The sequence below is a fragment of the Loxodonta africana genome, chromosome 4, assembly GCF_030014295.1.
Source record: "Loxodonta africana isolate mLoxAfr1 chromosome 4, mLoxAfr1.hap2, whole genome shotgun sequence".
Classification (NCBI taxonomy): domain Eukaryota; kingdom Metazoa; phylum Chordata; class Mammalia; order Proboscidea; family Elephantidae; genus Loxodonta; species Loxodonta africana.
In genome coordinates this window covers 161,136,836-161,150,053 of record NC_087345.1, presented here as the reverse complement: position 1 = coordinate 161,150,053, position 13,218 = coordinate 161,136,836, and the positions used below count along the sequence as shown (strand labels likewise).

At 37.7% G+C, this 13,218-nt stretch overlaps 1 protein-coding gene across 1 annotated transcript in view; it reads right to left on the bottom strand.

Annotated features, from left to right (window-relative positions):
• The window catches only part of PLXDC2 (plexin domain containing 2), a 540,324-nt gene that overhangs the window by 253,433 nt on the left and 273,673 nt on the right, over positions 1–13,218 (bottom strand). The window contains exon 4 of the mRNA XM_064284902.1: positions 6,676–6,745. Within this exon, the coding sequence (XP_064140972.1) occupies positions 6,676–6,745 (70 nt within the window). The remainder of the gene's footprint in view (positions 1–6,675; positions 6,746–13,218) is intronic.

The following is a 13,218-nucleotide window of genomic DNA, read 5'->3' as shown; positions in this document are numbered from 1 at the left end:
AAGACATTCCCCCAGAATTGGCAGAGATAGAAAGCCTTCCCCTGGAGCTGGCACCCTGAATCCAGACTTTTAGCCTCCTAAACTGTGAGAGAATAAATTTCTCTTTGTTAAAGCCATTCACTTGTGGTATTTCTGTTACAGCAGAGCTAGATGACTAAGACGAGTCGGCAGTTCCACGGTAATACATATTGTGGATTAAGTATGCCTTGTATAACTATTTTAAGGAACGTTAATATCTGAATGGAGCCCTGGTGGCACAGTGGTTAAGAGGCCAGCTGCTAACCAAAAGGTCGGCAGTTTGAATCTACTAGTTGCTCCTTGGAAACCCTATGGGGCAGTTCTACTCTGTCCTACAGAGTTGCTATGAGTCAGAATTGACTCAACAACAATGAGTTTATCTGTGAGAATTATTGGTACACTATCCAGGGAAGAATGCAAGCAAAATATTTGTTGTCAATGCTTCAGATAAAGTCTGGATCCTCATTAAGTAGATGAGTGGTGCTTTCCAGAGGCAAACATTCGTACGTGAGTGTCCAAGCACTAATGGCAGGTTGACTCCCCCCATACCTGTTGTGGCAGCAGAAGGGGATGTCCCTGGGGGAATCTTTTACCCCTACCTTTTGCCCAGACCCTCATCTCAGCTGATCAGTTGTCCCCATCCCTGTCCCACAATCATGACTCACCCACTGTATGCTAATGGTCCTCTGTCTTTTGGTTTTCTATAAATTGCCCTCCTTCATTCTACCTATATTTCTCCTTCTGGCATTCTTCTTGCTCGTTCCTATTGACTCAAGTGTAGTTTCTGAGTGGCCCCTCTCCGTGTTTCCACTGACCTAATCTCCAATTACATTCCCTACCTGCAGTCCCAGGGAGCCAGTGCTAATGAAATATGACATGTTGATATAAAGAAAACTAAGTGTTTGTGAGTATATGATTGTCAATGTGCAACAGAAGGCCAAGAAAAAAGAAATTTAGTGATGTTGGTGAGTCTGCTAAATACACTGCAGACACTAGACAGTTTTGGAGAAGAGTAAGTTATCAACAGGACTGGTAAGATGAACTCTCAGGGTTACAGAGGTGTATCTCAGAGAATCACTTAGATAGAGCAGAGATAAATCACACAATTTATCTTTCTTTCCATGAATTCTTGAGAGCTAAGTTTGTTACCTTAAATTGGTGACCCGAATTGGAAATGGATTTACTCTTGTAAATCCCACCCCTTTACTACTTTCCCTTAAATCAGCTCTCCAGATACCCACAATATCTATTCTCTGTTCATTTAAAAAAGAAGATGAGGTCCAAATAACCCCATTCACTTCTTCACTAGATTCAGAGTGTTAATGGATGCATCAAGTTCTGTTATATGAGGTCATACACTTGCAAAGCTCTTGGGTTAGTATTTACAAATCAATCACTACGATGTAATAACTTTCCTCAGCTCTTAAAAAGCCCTTTATTATTGCTACGAATCAAGACTCTCTAAAAAGCATGAAATATTATTTGAGACTACAACTAAAAAACATTACCTCTTGAAAGTGAGAACAAAAAAGAATCTGGACAGTTTGGTCATACACTTCCTGAAACCCAATCAAGATAATATGTATTTCCATTTAACTTCTTAATCTCTATTGTTGAAGATTTAAATGACGTTTTTAAAAAAGGAAAAAGAAAATCATTATTGATTAGATATAGGAAATCCATCTAAATCTGGGTTTTATACACGCCCAAAGAGTAACAGTTGTTTTTTCTTCGGAGGGGAACTGGTGGGCTAGGAGATGGGAGAGAAAGGAGATTTATATCTTACTTTTGGCTGCTTGCATTTTTTAAAGTCCATGTAATAATTTTTCAGATATTAAAAACTGATTACTTAATGAACATTATAATATTTTATTAGTCACCATATGGCAAATAAAGTAAAATTTGGTCTGAAATTTTAGACACTATTCTTATGGATTCTCCAAGGACAGACTCATGTAGTAAAAAAGGGAGGTCAAGTCCCTCATACAATCAAAGTAAGTAGTACATAGTCATCATTTTGTTTTCAATTCATGTCATCTCTGATTCCTAACCATAAGTACAACTGCCTACAAATTTTACACATCATTTTCATATATGAATCAGCTATCTGTCCACATATTTAAAACGTGGGGCCCAGAATTACCTGCGTAACGTCAACTTTTCTCTCCCCCATAAAATGGAACACCCTTTGCCCTTTCCCTTCTCCTTTCTCTCATCACAGCGCTGTGTCTCCATGAGGAACTCATGATAAAATAGTAGCATCAATGGTCACAGGAATTAAAAATCAGATGCTCACACTTAAATCTACATTTTGAAGCATTTAAAAGATCACATTAGCCATCCAATGGTAAAAAAGGAACCAGTTACAACAGTCATTTAGAAAGAAAACAAAAGGCAGAGGGGTATGCAAATAACATATCTTAGTGAAGCCTTTCAAGGAAATGTTCTCATGAAATGCACAGGGGACTGGTTTTCTAATGCCTGAAATATCTGTATTCTAAAGTATTTTTTAAATAGAAAGATAAATGGATAATTTCAGATTCTATCACCAGTGGACCAGAAAATAAGATGGTATTTTTCCAATTCATTCTGTGAATTATTTGTATGGATGATTGAAGCTTTTGAATATTAAAATACTTAATAAGCAAAGAATCTTTTTTTAGTTTATAAATAAATGACTGGATGTTTTGTTTTTATCTACATTTTACCTAGAAACTTAGTCTTTTTATTATTATTTTTTGTTTGTGAAGTTTACTCATAATAAAATACAAATGGAATAGAAAGATGGGCCACAGTATATCTCCGTATTTTTAAACTACCCACTTTTAAAAAAATAGTGTAGCCATAATACAAGACAAGGCAGCACAACGTTTTAAGGAAATGTGTGTCCATGTGAATGGACAGAAAGAGAAGTAGAAATTTTAAGGGAACATGAGAAATGGCAAAACAGGTACTGAATTAGGAACGAGGGGGATTGTGGTTTAAACTATCCAGTTTGTTTATTTGCACAGCTTGCATTCACCTTGGAAATCATTCACCTTGGAAATCATTCACCTTCTTCTTCCCACAACCCATGTAGAAACAGGCTCATGAGGAGTCTGCAGACACAATCAGAGAGAATGACAGCTGGTAGAATATCTCTGTTCATTTCAGTGCCACAGAAACCTCGACTATCTGCAATGGCTTGCAGTCAACTTTGTTTAACTTGACTAGTGGTTTCTATTTTTTTTCCCAAGCCTTTCATGATTAATAACTTTTTTAAGATTTGTAAGGCTAGTGGGCATTTAACAAGTAGAGCTGTCTGCTTATAACAATCAATCTCAGAAGAGTTCCATTAAAAATCTGTGGTTCAGAAGCCTTCCTCTAAGCTATTCACTGCATCTTAATGGGTCCTTTTGGCTGGAAACCTCTCCAATCACCATGATTAAACAATTCAAATTGCGTGTCTTGACTGGCTCTTTCTCGTCTTTTCCACTGCTCCCACCTTAATTCAGGCACTATTGTCCACGGCAGAAGTATTGAAAATCCTGCTAACTGTTGCTTTCTCTGTCTTCACCCACATCCTCTTTCCCTGCCAGTGTCCTCCACTGCCAGATCAGACGTCTACTCAAACAAACTCAATGCTTGCTCGATGTCATCCAAACTCCTGATGTTCAAAGTGCCTCCCATCGCTCTTCCATTGCCTCTTCACTAGACTCTTACTCCAACCTTCCATTCGAGATAAACTGACTTACTTGACAGCCCTACAAAACATACTTGATATGTCCTCAGCACTGCCCTTTAGGTCAGCTGTCCCCTTGCCTGGAATGTCCCCTTCCTCTCCACCTCCTCTCAGCTCATCTCTTTAACTACAAAAATTCTATCCTCCTTGAATGCCAATGTTAAATGCTAGTTCTTTCACAAGCCTGTTCATGACTGGCCCAGCCAGAATGACCTCCTTCTCATCTGAACAGTCTTCTGCTCAGTGCTTGCAGTCAACCGTCTTGTAAAGTTGCTTATTCATATCTAATCCCTTCCTCTCCATAGATTCTAAGCTCCTGAATGAACCTACAGCTTCTTCTTGTCTGCACACATCCAGCATCTTGTACAGTTTTTTTTTTACATAGTAAGGATTCAGTCAATGTTGACTGAATGGATGAACAATGAAAGAACAAGCAAGCAACTTATTAAGATGAAAACATTTGTGGAAGATTCTGGTTTCATTTTGAAGAAACCCAGGTCAATGTCTAAATTATCTTGGCTGTGCCTCTTTACACAGGCTATAAATTATATATGTAAATTCTCTACTAGCCTATTTTGAGCAAAGAAAAAAAAGTTTCTTTACATTAGTGTTTTCTTCAAAGAAGATTTAGATCATTCAAGGCAGTATTTTTTTTTTCTCACTTATTTTGGGGATCTTTTCAAAGCAAAATAGTACTTTGAAGCAGTATAGATGACATAGCCATCTGTTTGGGCTTGCCCGTATCCACTTAGCAAGGGAAATCTTATTTCACATTAGCTGAATCACTGACATGAGTTTTAAAGATACAACTATTTGAAAAACTGAAAATTCAAAGCCGTCTTTTTTTTTTTTTTTCTACCGTGTGTAAAGATTTTGAAAAAATGTGACTGCTAATTCAACTTTTAAAAATACAACGGAACACTGGAAATCTCAGTGTCAGAAAACATGGCTAATATCTTATAAATAACCATGTTTATATCACACTTTAAAGAAATGAGGAAATGTGATTTTATTTATGGCTTATAAGTGGCTATCTGTCTATTTTACCTTTCCCCTTTTCATTTAATTCTTCAGTGGACATTAATTAAATGTCTATTATATGGCCAGCACTATACTGGGCATAGGAAATAGTACAATAAGCTTAAAAGACACAGTCCTCTTGTGCCTTTTACTTATATATAGTCCCTTTTTAGTCAAAACTTGATAGTTTCAAAATTAAAGCCATTGACTTTCCCCAGTGTCAGCTCCTCTGCTTGACTTCACAATTTTAGCCAATTTTGTCATTCCTCTCCCTAGGTTTGAAAGCATGGAATCACCAAGACCTTCAGTATTTCTCACATAAACTACTGCAATATTCTTCAACTAAGTGTACTAACTCCAGGGTGTTTGTTTGTTTTTTTGTTTTTCTCCACTTTGAGGAATTACACAAACACAGAGATTCATCTTCTTAAAGATTATCGTTTACCTAATTAAGTGATAATTTACCCTGGAAGTAGTCTATAAAATTATCCCAGCCTACTTTTCTAATCTTAATATGGTGCTTAAAAAATTTTTTTTAAATAAACATACCCTACTCAAAGTCAATGGTTGACTATATTAAACACACTCACCCACTTCTTCTTTGGGGTATTTACTCAAGATGTTTCTTCCTGTGACCCATTCTTCCTTCCCTACACCAGCCATAGAAACTATAGCATCCTTCAAGAAATACCTTAGTAATTCCTCCATAAAGTCTTAAATGAATCTTACAGGTGTATCAGCTTTTTCATCCCCAACTCCAGTAACCCAGTGCCATCGAGTCGATCCCGACTCATAGCGACCCTATAGTACAGACCTGTATCTCATCATTTGTTCGTATTTTCTAAGGGGCTCCTCACATTCTGCTTCATCTGATAACACTTTTCACCTTGTCTTCTAGCCCACAACACTATACATTCCTAAAGGCAGAGGTAGTTTTCTCTATCATTGTCTGGAGTAGGTGCTCAATTAAACCTTTATTTGATTATTGATATTTCTGATTGCAAATCTTTTTCTAAACCTTACACATAAATTTTATATTAAAAGACAGCAAGAGTAATAAACATAATTTTCATACCATCTAGAAGACCAAAAATATGAGCCTTGGAGGGAAAGAGACTCTGGTCTGTGGTGCTTTAGGCATAGGCACTTTTGGTCTTTTCATCACACCTCTTGGTTTTTTAAAGTTTGGTTTTTTTTTTTCCTGTCTTTTTCATGTTTTTCTGCCATTTTCCTACTTTCTTCACCCCTATGCCTTAGGCCTATAAGGATATTCTTTGGCATTTTGCTTATCTCTGCCAGTAGTACTGATGGATTAAAATGTTTTTTACTTCTGGGATATTCTACAAAGAATGACTACTTTGCTACGATATTGGTAATCTTTAAACTAGGCTCCAACTTTGTAGAGAAAAAAATAATTATAAAAACTCAAACTCGATTTCAGTGTTTATTTTTAAGACTCTCAAAAGAGTTGGCAGCTGACATGGGGTGCATTTAATTATTAAAAACAAATAACTAAAAACAGCACACATGTACGTTTATGGTTATCTATATCTATCTATCATATTGAAACAAAATACAAATATATCAACAGCTTTCCTAAGCATATTCCTTTCTCGCTCTATTTCAATTTCAGCCAGTTGTGCAGTCTTAGTATATTATTAAAAAAATGAATTAGAACTTGGGAGAAAAGCCAAGTGAATCTAAGTTGAAAATTATTATAACTAAATTTTTTTTTCTGCCAAAAACCTTTCTCAATAGCTATACTCTTCCTTAGGCTTTATTTATACCCATGATGTTGTGGTAGCAGACAATGGTTTTCCCGATAAATGTTCGTCTTGAAATATGGAGTAAATTAAAAATAATAACTATAGTAAAACTGCAGATTACTTAAGGTGAATGGGTAGAATACCACTTACCCCCGGTTGCCACAGTGATTTCACGTAGGGAATGGCCATAAAATGGAAAATCGAAGGACAGATTCACTCTCTGCAAGAAACCACACCAGAAGAGAAAAATCAATAATGTAGAATAGGAAATGTGAAATGAAGACCTTTTCACTTAAAAAAAAAAAATGCTTCTGCTTTTTGCCAGTATTATTGCAATTGACTTTTTAAACATGAATCTTCGATGGTAATAAAAAATTTTTTTTCTGGGAATTAAATCTTTGAAGTATGTGAAAAGAATAAAGTTGGGCCTGGTAGGTTCTGCTCCTAGGTTCCAAGAGTACCCGAAAGTTTCAACTATAAATCAAGCTCCTCTCTCTAACATCCCCACTGCATTTTAGTTGTTCATGGCACAATCAGTTGAGTTCACATAAGCAGTTTATTTTGGGGTTCCTTTTAGTTTGACTTGTCTTCTCCACAACAGTAGAGTAGGTCAAGTCTCACTGAATAAAAATAAAACAGTCTTTATTTTACACTATGACAGTTTATATATTCCATTTATCCTCTCCATACCCCATAATGAAAGGCAGTTTCATGGAACAAGATCTCTTGCATCTATAGATCTAGACCTACAGATATTTTTATTTTGTAGATGCAGTGGGCTCTCGGATTTAGTTGATTATGTCCACTTTAAAAGCATAGTTTAAGGATTAAAAATGGTAGTTACTAAATAGCTAATTTTCCTTTGCATATGGAAAAACTAGAGAGACTTAGAAATGAGGGAAAGCTAATAACCCCCCCTTTCCTAAAAGGAGGACTGAAGCTTTAGCACTGTGTGTGTGTGTGTGTGTATACACACACATATAGGACATCATGCTTGGTAAAGTGGATGGTCAGCGACAAAAAGGAAGACCCTTAACGAGATGAACTGACACAGTGGTTGCAAAAATAGGCTCAAGCATAACAATGATTGTGAGGATGGCACAGGACCGGGCATTGTTTCGTTCTGTTGTACCTAGGGTCGATACAAGTTGGAACCAACTCGATGGCACCTAACAGCCACACACATATAGATATATATGTTATCTAATATGTATGTGTTTATATTGTCTGTATACATACCTACATATGTATGTACACACGTATGTATGTATGTTGTTTGCAGAGCTTCAAACCCATTCTTCCAGGTTCAGTCATGGCCAAGGAAGTGAAACCAAAACAAATTCGTATTTTTAAAATTTGGGTGAACCAGAATGATAACCAAAACAGGAAAAATTAGGGGTCGAAGCCCTGCTGGAAACCTAATCTTCCTTGTAGAAAACAAAGGCAGCACACATGTTGCATAGCAACCAAAACCTCTTGCCCACTGGATTTTGAGCAGAGTCAGAAACAGCGGTGCCCTGCTCACAGAGGCTACCAGCTGTGCAGCTTTGAATGTGTGTCACTCTCCACAGTCCTGCAAATAATTCAATTCATACATCAGACTCCTGAAAGGGCTCACTACGCCTCGTCCAAGTCCTCCATCCCAGGGACTTGAACCATAGTTTTTCCCGTTCTGGTTATCACTCTGGATCACCCAAATTATAAAAATTAGAGTCTTTTACTGTTTCGCTTCGTTGGCCGTGACTGAACCAGTTACAAGGTATTCGAAGTCCTGGTGTTTGCCGTTCAGTTGATGCTGATGCATAACGACTCTATACGACTGAGCAGAACTGCCACATAAGGTTTCCTAGGCTGTCATCTTTACAGGAGCAGATCACCAGGGTCTTTTCTCCCACAGAGCCTCTGCTGAGTATGAACTGTCAACCTTTCAATTAGCAGCTGAGTGCTCAGCAATTGTACCACCAGGGGTCCTTATATATATGCTTGTGAGTGTCTCTCTCTCTCTCTATATATATGCATGGATTATAGAGTGAATATGCACACACACACATACAGTTCTAAAAAATAGCAAAAACAACACATAACAAAGCAAAACAAAAAACCCTAGCCTTTATGTATGTTTGAAATGAGATGAACCAGATAAATTATTAAGCAAGAAATAAGAAAAAAGTGAGTTACAACAAATTGGTTAACTGAATTAAATAAAAAGATCCAGAGAGAAAGTAATTAGCTAGTTTAGAGTTTAATAGCATGTACAACATACCTACAATAAAAGGCTATTATAGTCATTAGAGAAATGCAAATTAAAACTACGATGAGATTCCATCTGACACCAACTAGACTGGCATTAATTCAAAAAACACAAAATAATAAATGTTGGAGAGGCTGCGGAGAGACTGGAACTCTCATACACTGCTGGTGGGATTGTAAAATGGTACAACCACTTTGGAAATTCATCTGGCGTTATCTTAAACAGTTAGAAATAGAACTACCATACAACCCAGAAATCCCACTCCTCGGAATATACCCTAAAAATACAAGACCCTTCACACAAACAGATATATGCACACCCATGTTTATTGCAGCTCTGTTTACAATAGCAAAAAGCTGGAAGCAACCAAGATGTCCATCAACGGACAAATGGTTAAATAAATTGTGGTATATTCACACAATGGAATACTACGCATCGATAAAGAACAGTGACGAATCTCTGAAACATTTCATAACATGGAGGAATCTGGAAGGCATTATGCTGAGCGAAATGAGTCAGTTGCAAAAGGACAAATATTGTATAAGACCACTATTATAAGATCTTGAGAAATAGAAAAAACGGAAAAGAACACATACTTTTGTGGTTACAAAGGGGGGAGGGAGGAAGGGAGGGAGGGAGAGGGCTTTTTATTGATCAATCTGTAGATGGGAACTGCTTTGGGTGAAGGGAAAGACAACACTCAAAACTAGGAAGGTCAGCCTAATTGGACAGGATTAAAAGTAAAGAGGTTTCCGAGATAAAATGAAAGCTTCAAAGGATAGCGAAGCAGGGGCTGGGGTCTGGGGAACTTGGTTTGAGAGGACTTCTAAATCAATGGGCAAAACAATTCTATTATGAAAACACTCTGCATCCCACTTTGAATTGTGGCACCTGGGGTCCTAAATGCCAACAAGCAGCCATCTAAAATACATTAATTGGTCTCAACCCACCGGGAGCAAAGGCAAAGGAAGAACACCAAGGTCACACGACAACTAAGAACCCAAGAGACAGAAAGGGCCACATGAACCAGAGACCTACAATATCCTGAGACCAGAAGAACTAGTTGGTGCCCGGCCACAATCGATGTCTGCCCTGTCAGGGAACACAACAGACAACTCCTGAGGGAGCAGGAGACCAATGGGATGCAGACCCCAAATTCTCATTAAAAGACCACACCTAATGGTATGATTGCGACTAGAGGAATCCCAGAGACAACGCTCCCCAGAACTTCTGATGGCACAGGACAGGAACCATCCCCGAAGACAAATCATCAGGCATGAAAAGGACTGGTCAGTGGGGGGGAGAGAGATACTGATGAAGAGTGAGCTAATTAAATCAGGTGGACACGGGAGAGTGTGTTGGCAACTCTTGACTGGAGGGGGGATGGGAAGATAGAGAGAGAGGGAAGAAGGTAAAATTGGCACGAAACGAGAGACTGTAAGGGCTGACTCAATAGGGGGAGAGCAAGTGGGAGAAGGGAGTAAGATGTATGTAAACCTACATGTGACAGACTGATTGGAATGGTAAATGTTCACTTGAAGCTTAATAAAAATTTAAAAAAAAAAAAAAGGCTATTATATAAAAATTCAATAATTTTTATATTTTATTTCTCCCAATATATATTTTAAAAATAGAGAAGTATATCCAGGTTGAATTTAGCTCTTTCCAATTCTGCAAAGGATTGCTCTTCTAATCCCATCAGAGATTTCCAATGATTTATTTGGCATGAAATTAATCATTCTACATTTACAGTGACTTTCAATTAGGTTTTCTTTCTTTTTTAATGACAGCTACATCTTCAGAAAGGATTTATCATCATTTTTATTTTGTGCTGGCTAATTTTAATGGAATAAGAAAACCCATTTTCACTGAACTAACTAAAATGCGTGGTCACTAAAAACCCTGAAGTGAAAGCAAAATCATGCACCTCAAAGAAAATGACAGAAATAATTTTACGAAGGTACCTGCTGTAATATATTGTCTTCTTTCATTCAAAATTATTTCCATGTTCATAAGCAAATTCATAAAGTTTACAACTTCAGGCATACTCACGCTCAGAATATGAGTTTGGTTTAAACATATATCACTAATACATTCTATTCATTACCATCAAGGATGACGTGGACGGATACGACATGAGTTCCTCAGCTACCACAAATATTTTTCGAATTAGACTGAGGTACATGAGTACATACATATGTTTGTTTGTTTGTCTTAAGATGCAAATAGGTTCTTAAAAAAAATTTGCTAAGGTATCATCCTCAAGAGCATATCAACGATCAAAATGCTTCCTTGTTTAATTGCCCACATGGATAAGGAATGCCAATGACAATTTAGGAAGATGCTATCTTCTAAATAATTGCAAAATCCATCTATTTTTCCCAGTCACTACTGGCACCCTTCCCCAAGCATTGTTGCTGTTAGCTGCCATCAATTGGCTGCTGATTCACGGTGAGCCCACGCACAATCGAATGAAACACTCCCTGGTCCTTCACCATCCCCGTGATCAGTTGCAGATAAGACTATTGTCATCCATAGCATTTTCACTGGCTGATTTCCAGAAGTACATCACCAGGCCTTTCTTCCTAGTCCCTCTTAGTCCAGAAGCTTCCCTGAAACCTCTTCAACATCACGGCAACACACAACCTCTACTGACAGACAGGTGCTGGCTGCACATCTCCAAGTGTAGGTCACTATTATTGCAGTAATTTTTTAATAAGTATCCTGGCTCTAGTCTTATTCCCTCAAATTCATTCTCTGTACTACTTAGCCTATCACTCATCCACTTCAAATCATTCAATAGAATCCCATTGTCCCTGGAATTAATGCCAAAATAGTTCAAATGACGTGAGTTCTAAGGCTGCTCCAACCAGCCTATAGGACATCTTCTAGTTACCTGAACCTACCACTCTTAATTCTTGGCTCCAATACTTCTACATGACATCTCTTCTGATAAGAGTAGTCTCTAAACCTTGGTCAGTCATTTCTTCCACATTCTTCAAACTTTAAGCCTTAGTTAAGCATTTCAAAATTCAGTTTGGGTCACCACAAGAACAAACTCTGATACAATGGCTTAGTGGCAAATTGTTTGGAAGATGCTCTCAGGATCCCAGATGATCCCTGCTAAAGGAAGTAGGCAAAGTGAAATATGGAAAAGAGAAAAAATAGCAACACCTATGTTACAGGGTATGTTACTACGGGCAGTTGGGTCTCAGTCCCTGTGGACACCCTCTTAAGAAAAAATATAGGAAAAACATTCCTGAGTATTTATTTCTCTGGAGGTCAGAAGGTTGGGGCATTTATCCATCAACTTCCATCCTCTATTGATAGAGGAGGAGTTAATCTTCAATTTAATTCCCCTTCCCTGCCAAAATGTCCTGGCTTGCACCTTCAGACAGAGAAGACAAACAGCACCTAAGTTGGGATGTTGTCAGTATGGTAGAAAGTGCTTCCCACATTTTCAGGTGAACAGAGGCAGGGAGAAGGGACGGGGCAAAGTATCAACAGGAACTGCTAAATATCTTATCTTCAGAGAGTCCTCCTTTGACTTGGTTCATATTAGGTCTATATACTGCTATAGACTCCCACAGCACTCTCTTTACACATACACATAAACACACTTCTATATTTGCATTTCCACACACACATACACATAAAACAACCCTACAAGGTTAATATTATCACTGCTTCAAAGTTAAACTAACTTGGGATCAGAGTGGTTAAAAATGGCCCAAGAAAGAAACTAGAATTTGAATTCATATTTGATCGACAACAAAGGCAATGTTCTTAATTACTGAGAGATTAAAAACAAAATAAGAAAAGTCACACTTAAAGGCAAAGTTTTGAAAATTATTATCCTTCCTTAACACACACAAATAAATATAAAACAAAAACAATTAAGCAACAGAACTCATGAAGTGATTCTTTGAGGTCAAATGATGATATACTCAATATAATTATCCCTGGATAATTGGATCATTGTTTTGACCTAGTATGGCATACAAAGCAGGCATCAGGGTAAGCGAAAGTTTTATTTTTTCATTAGCGCATCCAGTTAATTAGTCAACAATTATCCATTCTGCACCTTACATAGTCCACGAACTAAACCAGGAGCTGCAGAAAAAAATAATAAATTCAAGTGCATTGTTTTAAGGAGCTGAGTCTGGTGGGGAAAGCATCAAGGAGGATACACAATGGGGCCCTACGGTGGCACAGTAAGCACCAAGGAGGGACATCTAACTCAGAAAAAAAGGAGGGCGACTAATACTGACTCTTTAAAACGAACTTCCAGAAGTTCGCCAGATAAGGCATTAAGGCATAGGGTAGCAAAGATGAGTCTAAAATACGTACAGAAGGGAACACTGGCAGAACTTAGTGACTAAGTGGATATAAAAGTTGGGAGTTTAAGTGAGAAGAGCCTAGAACAAAGCACAGGTTCCTAG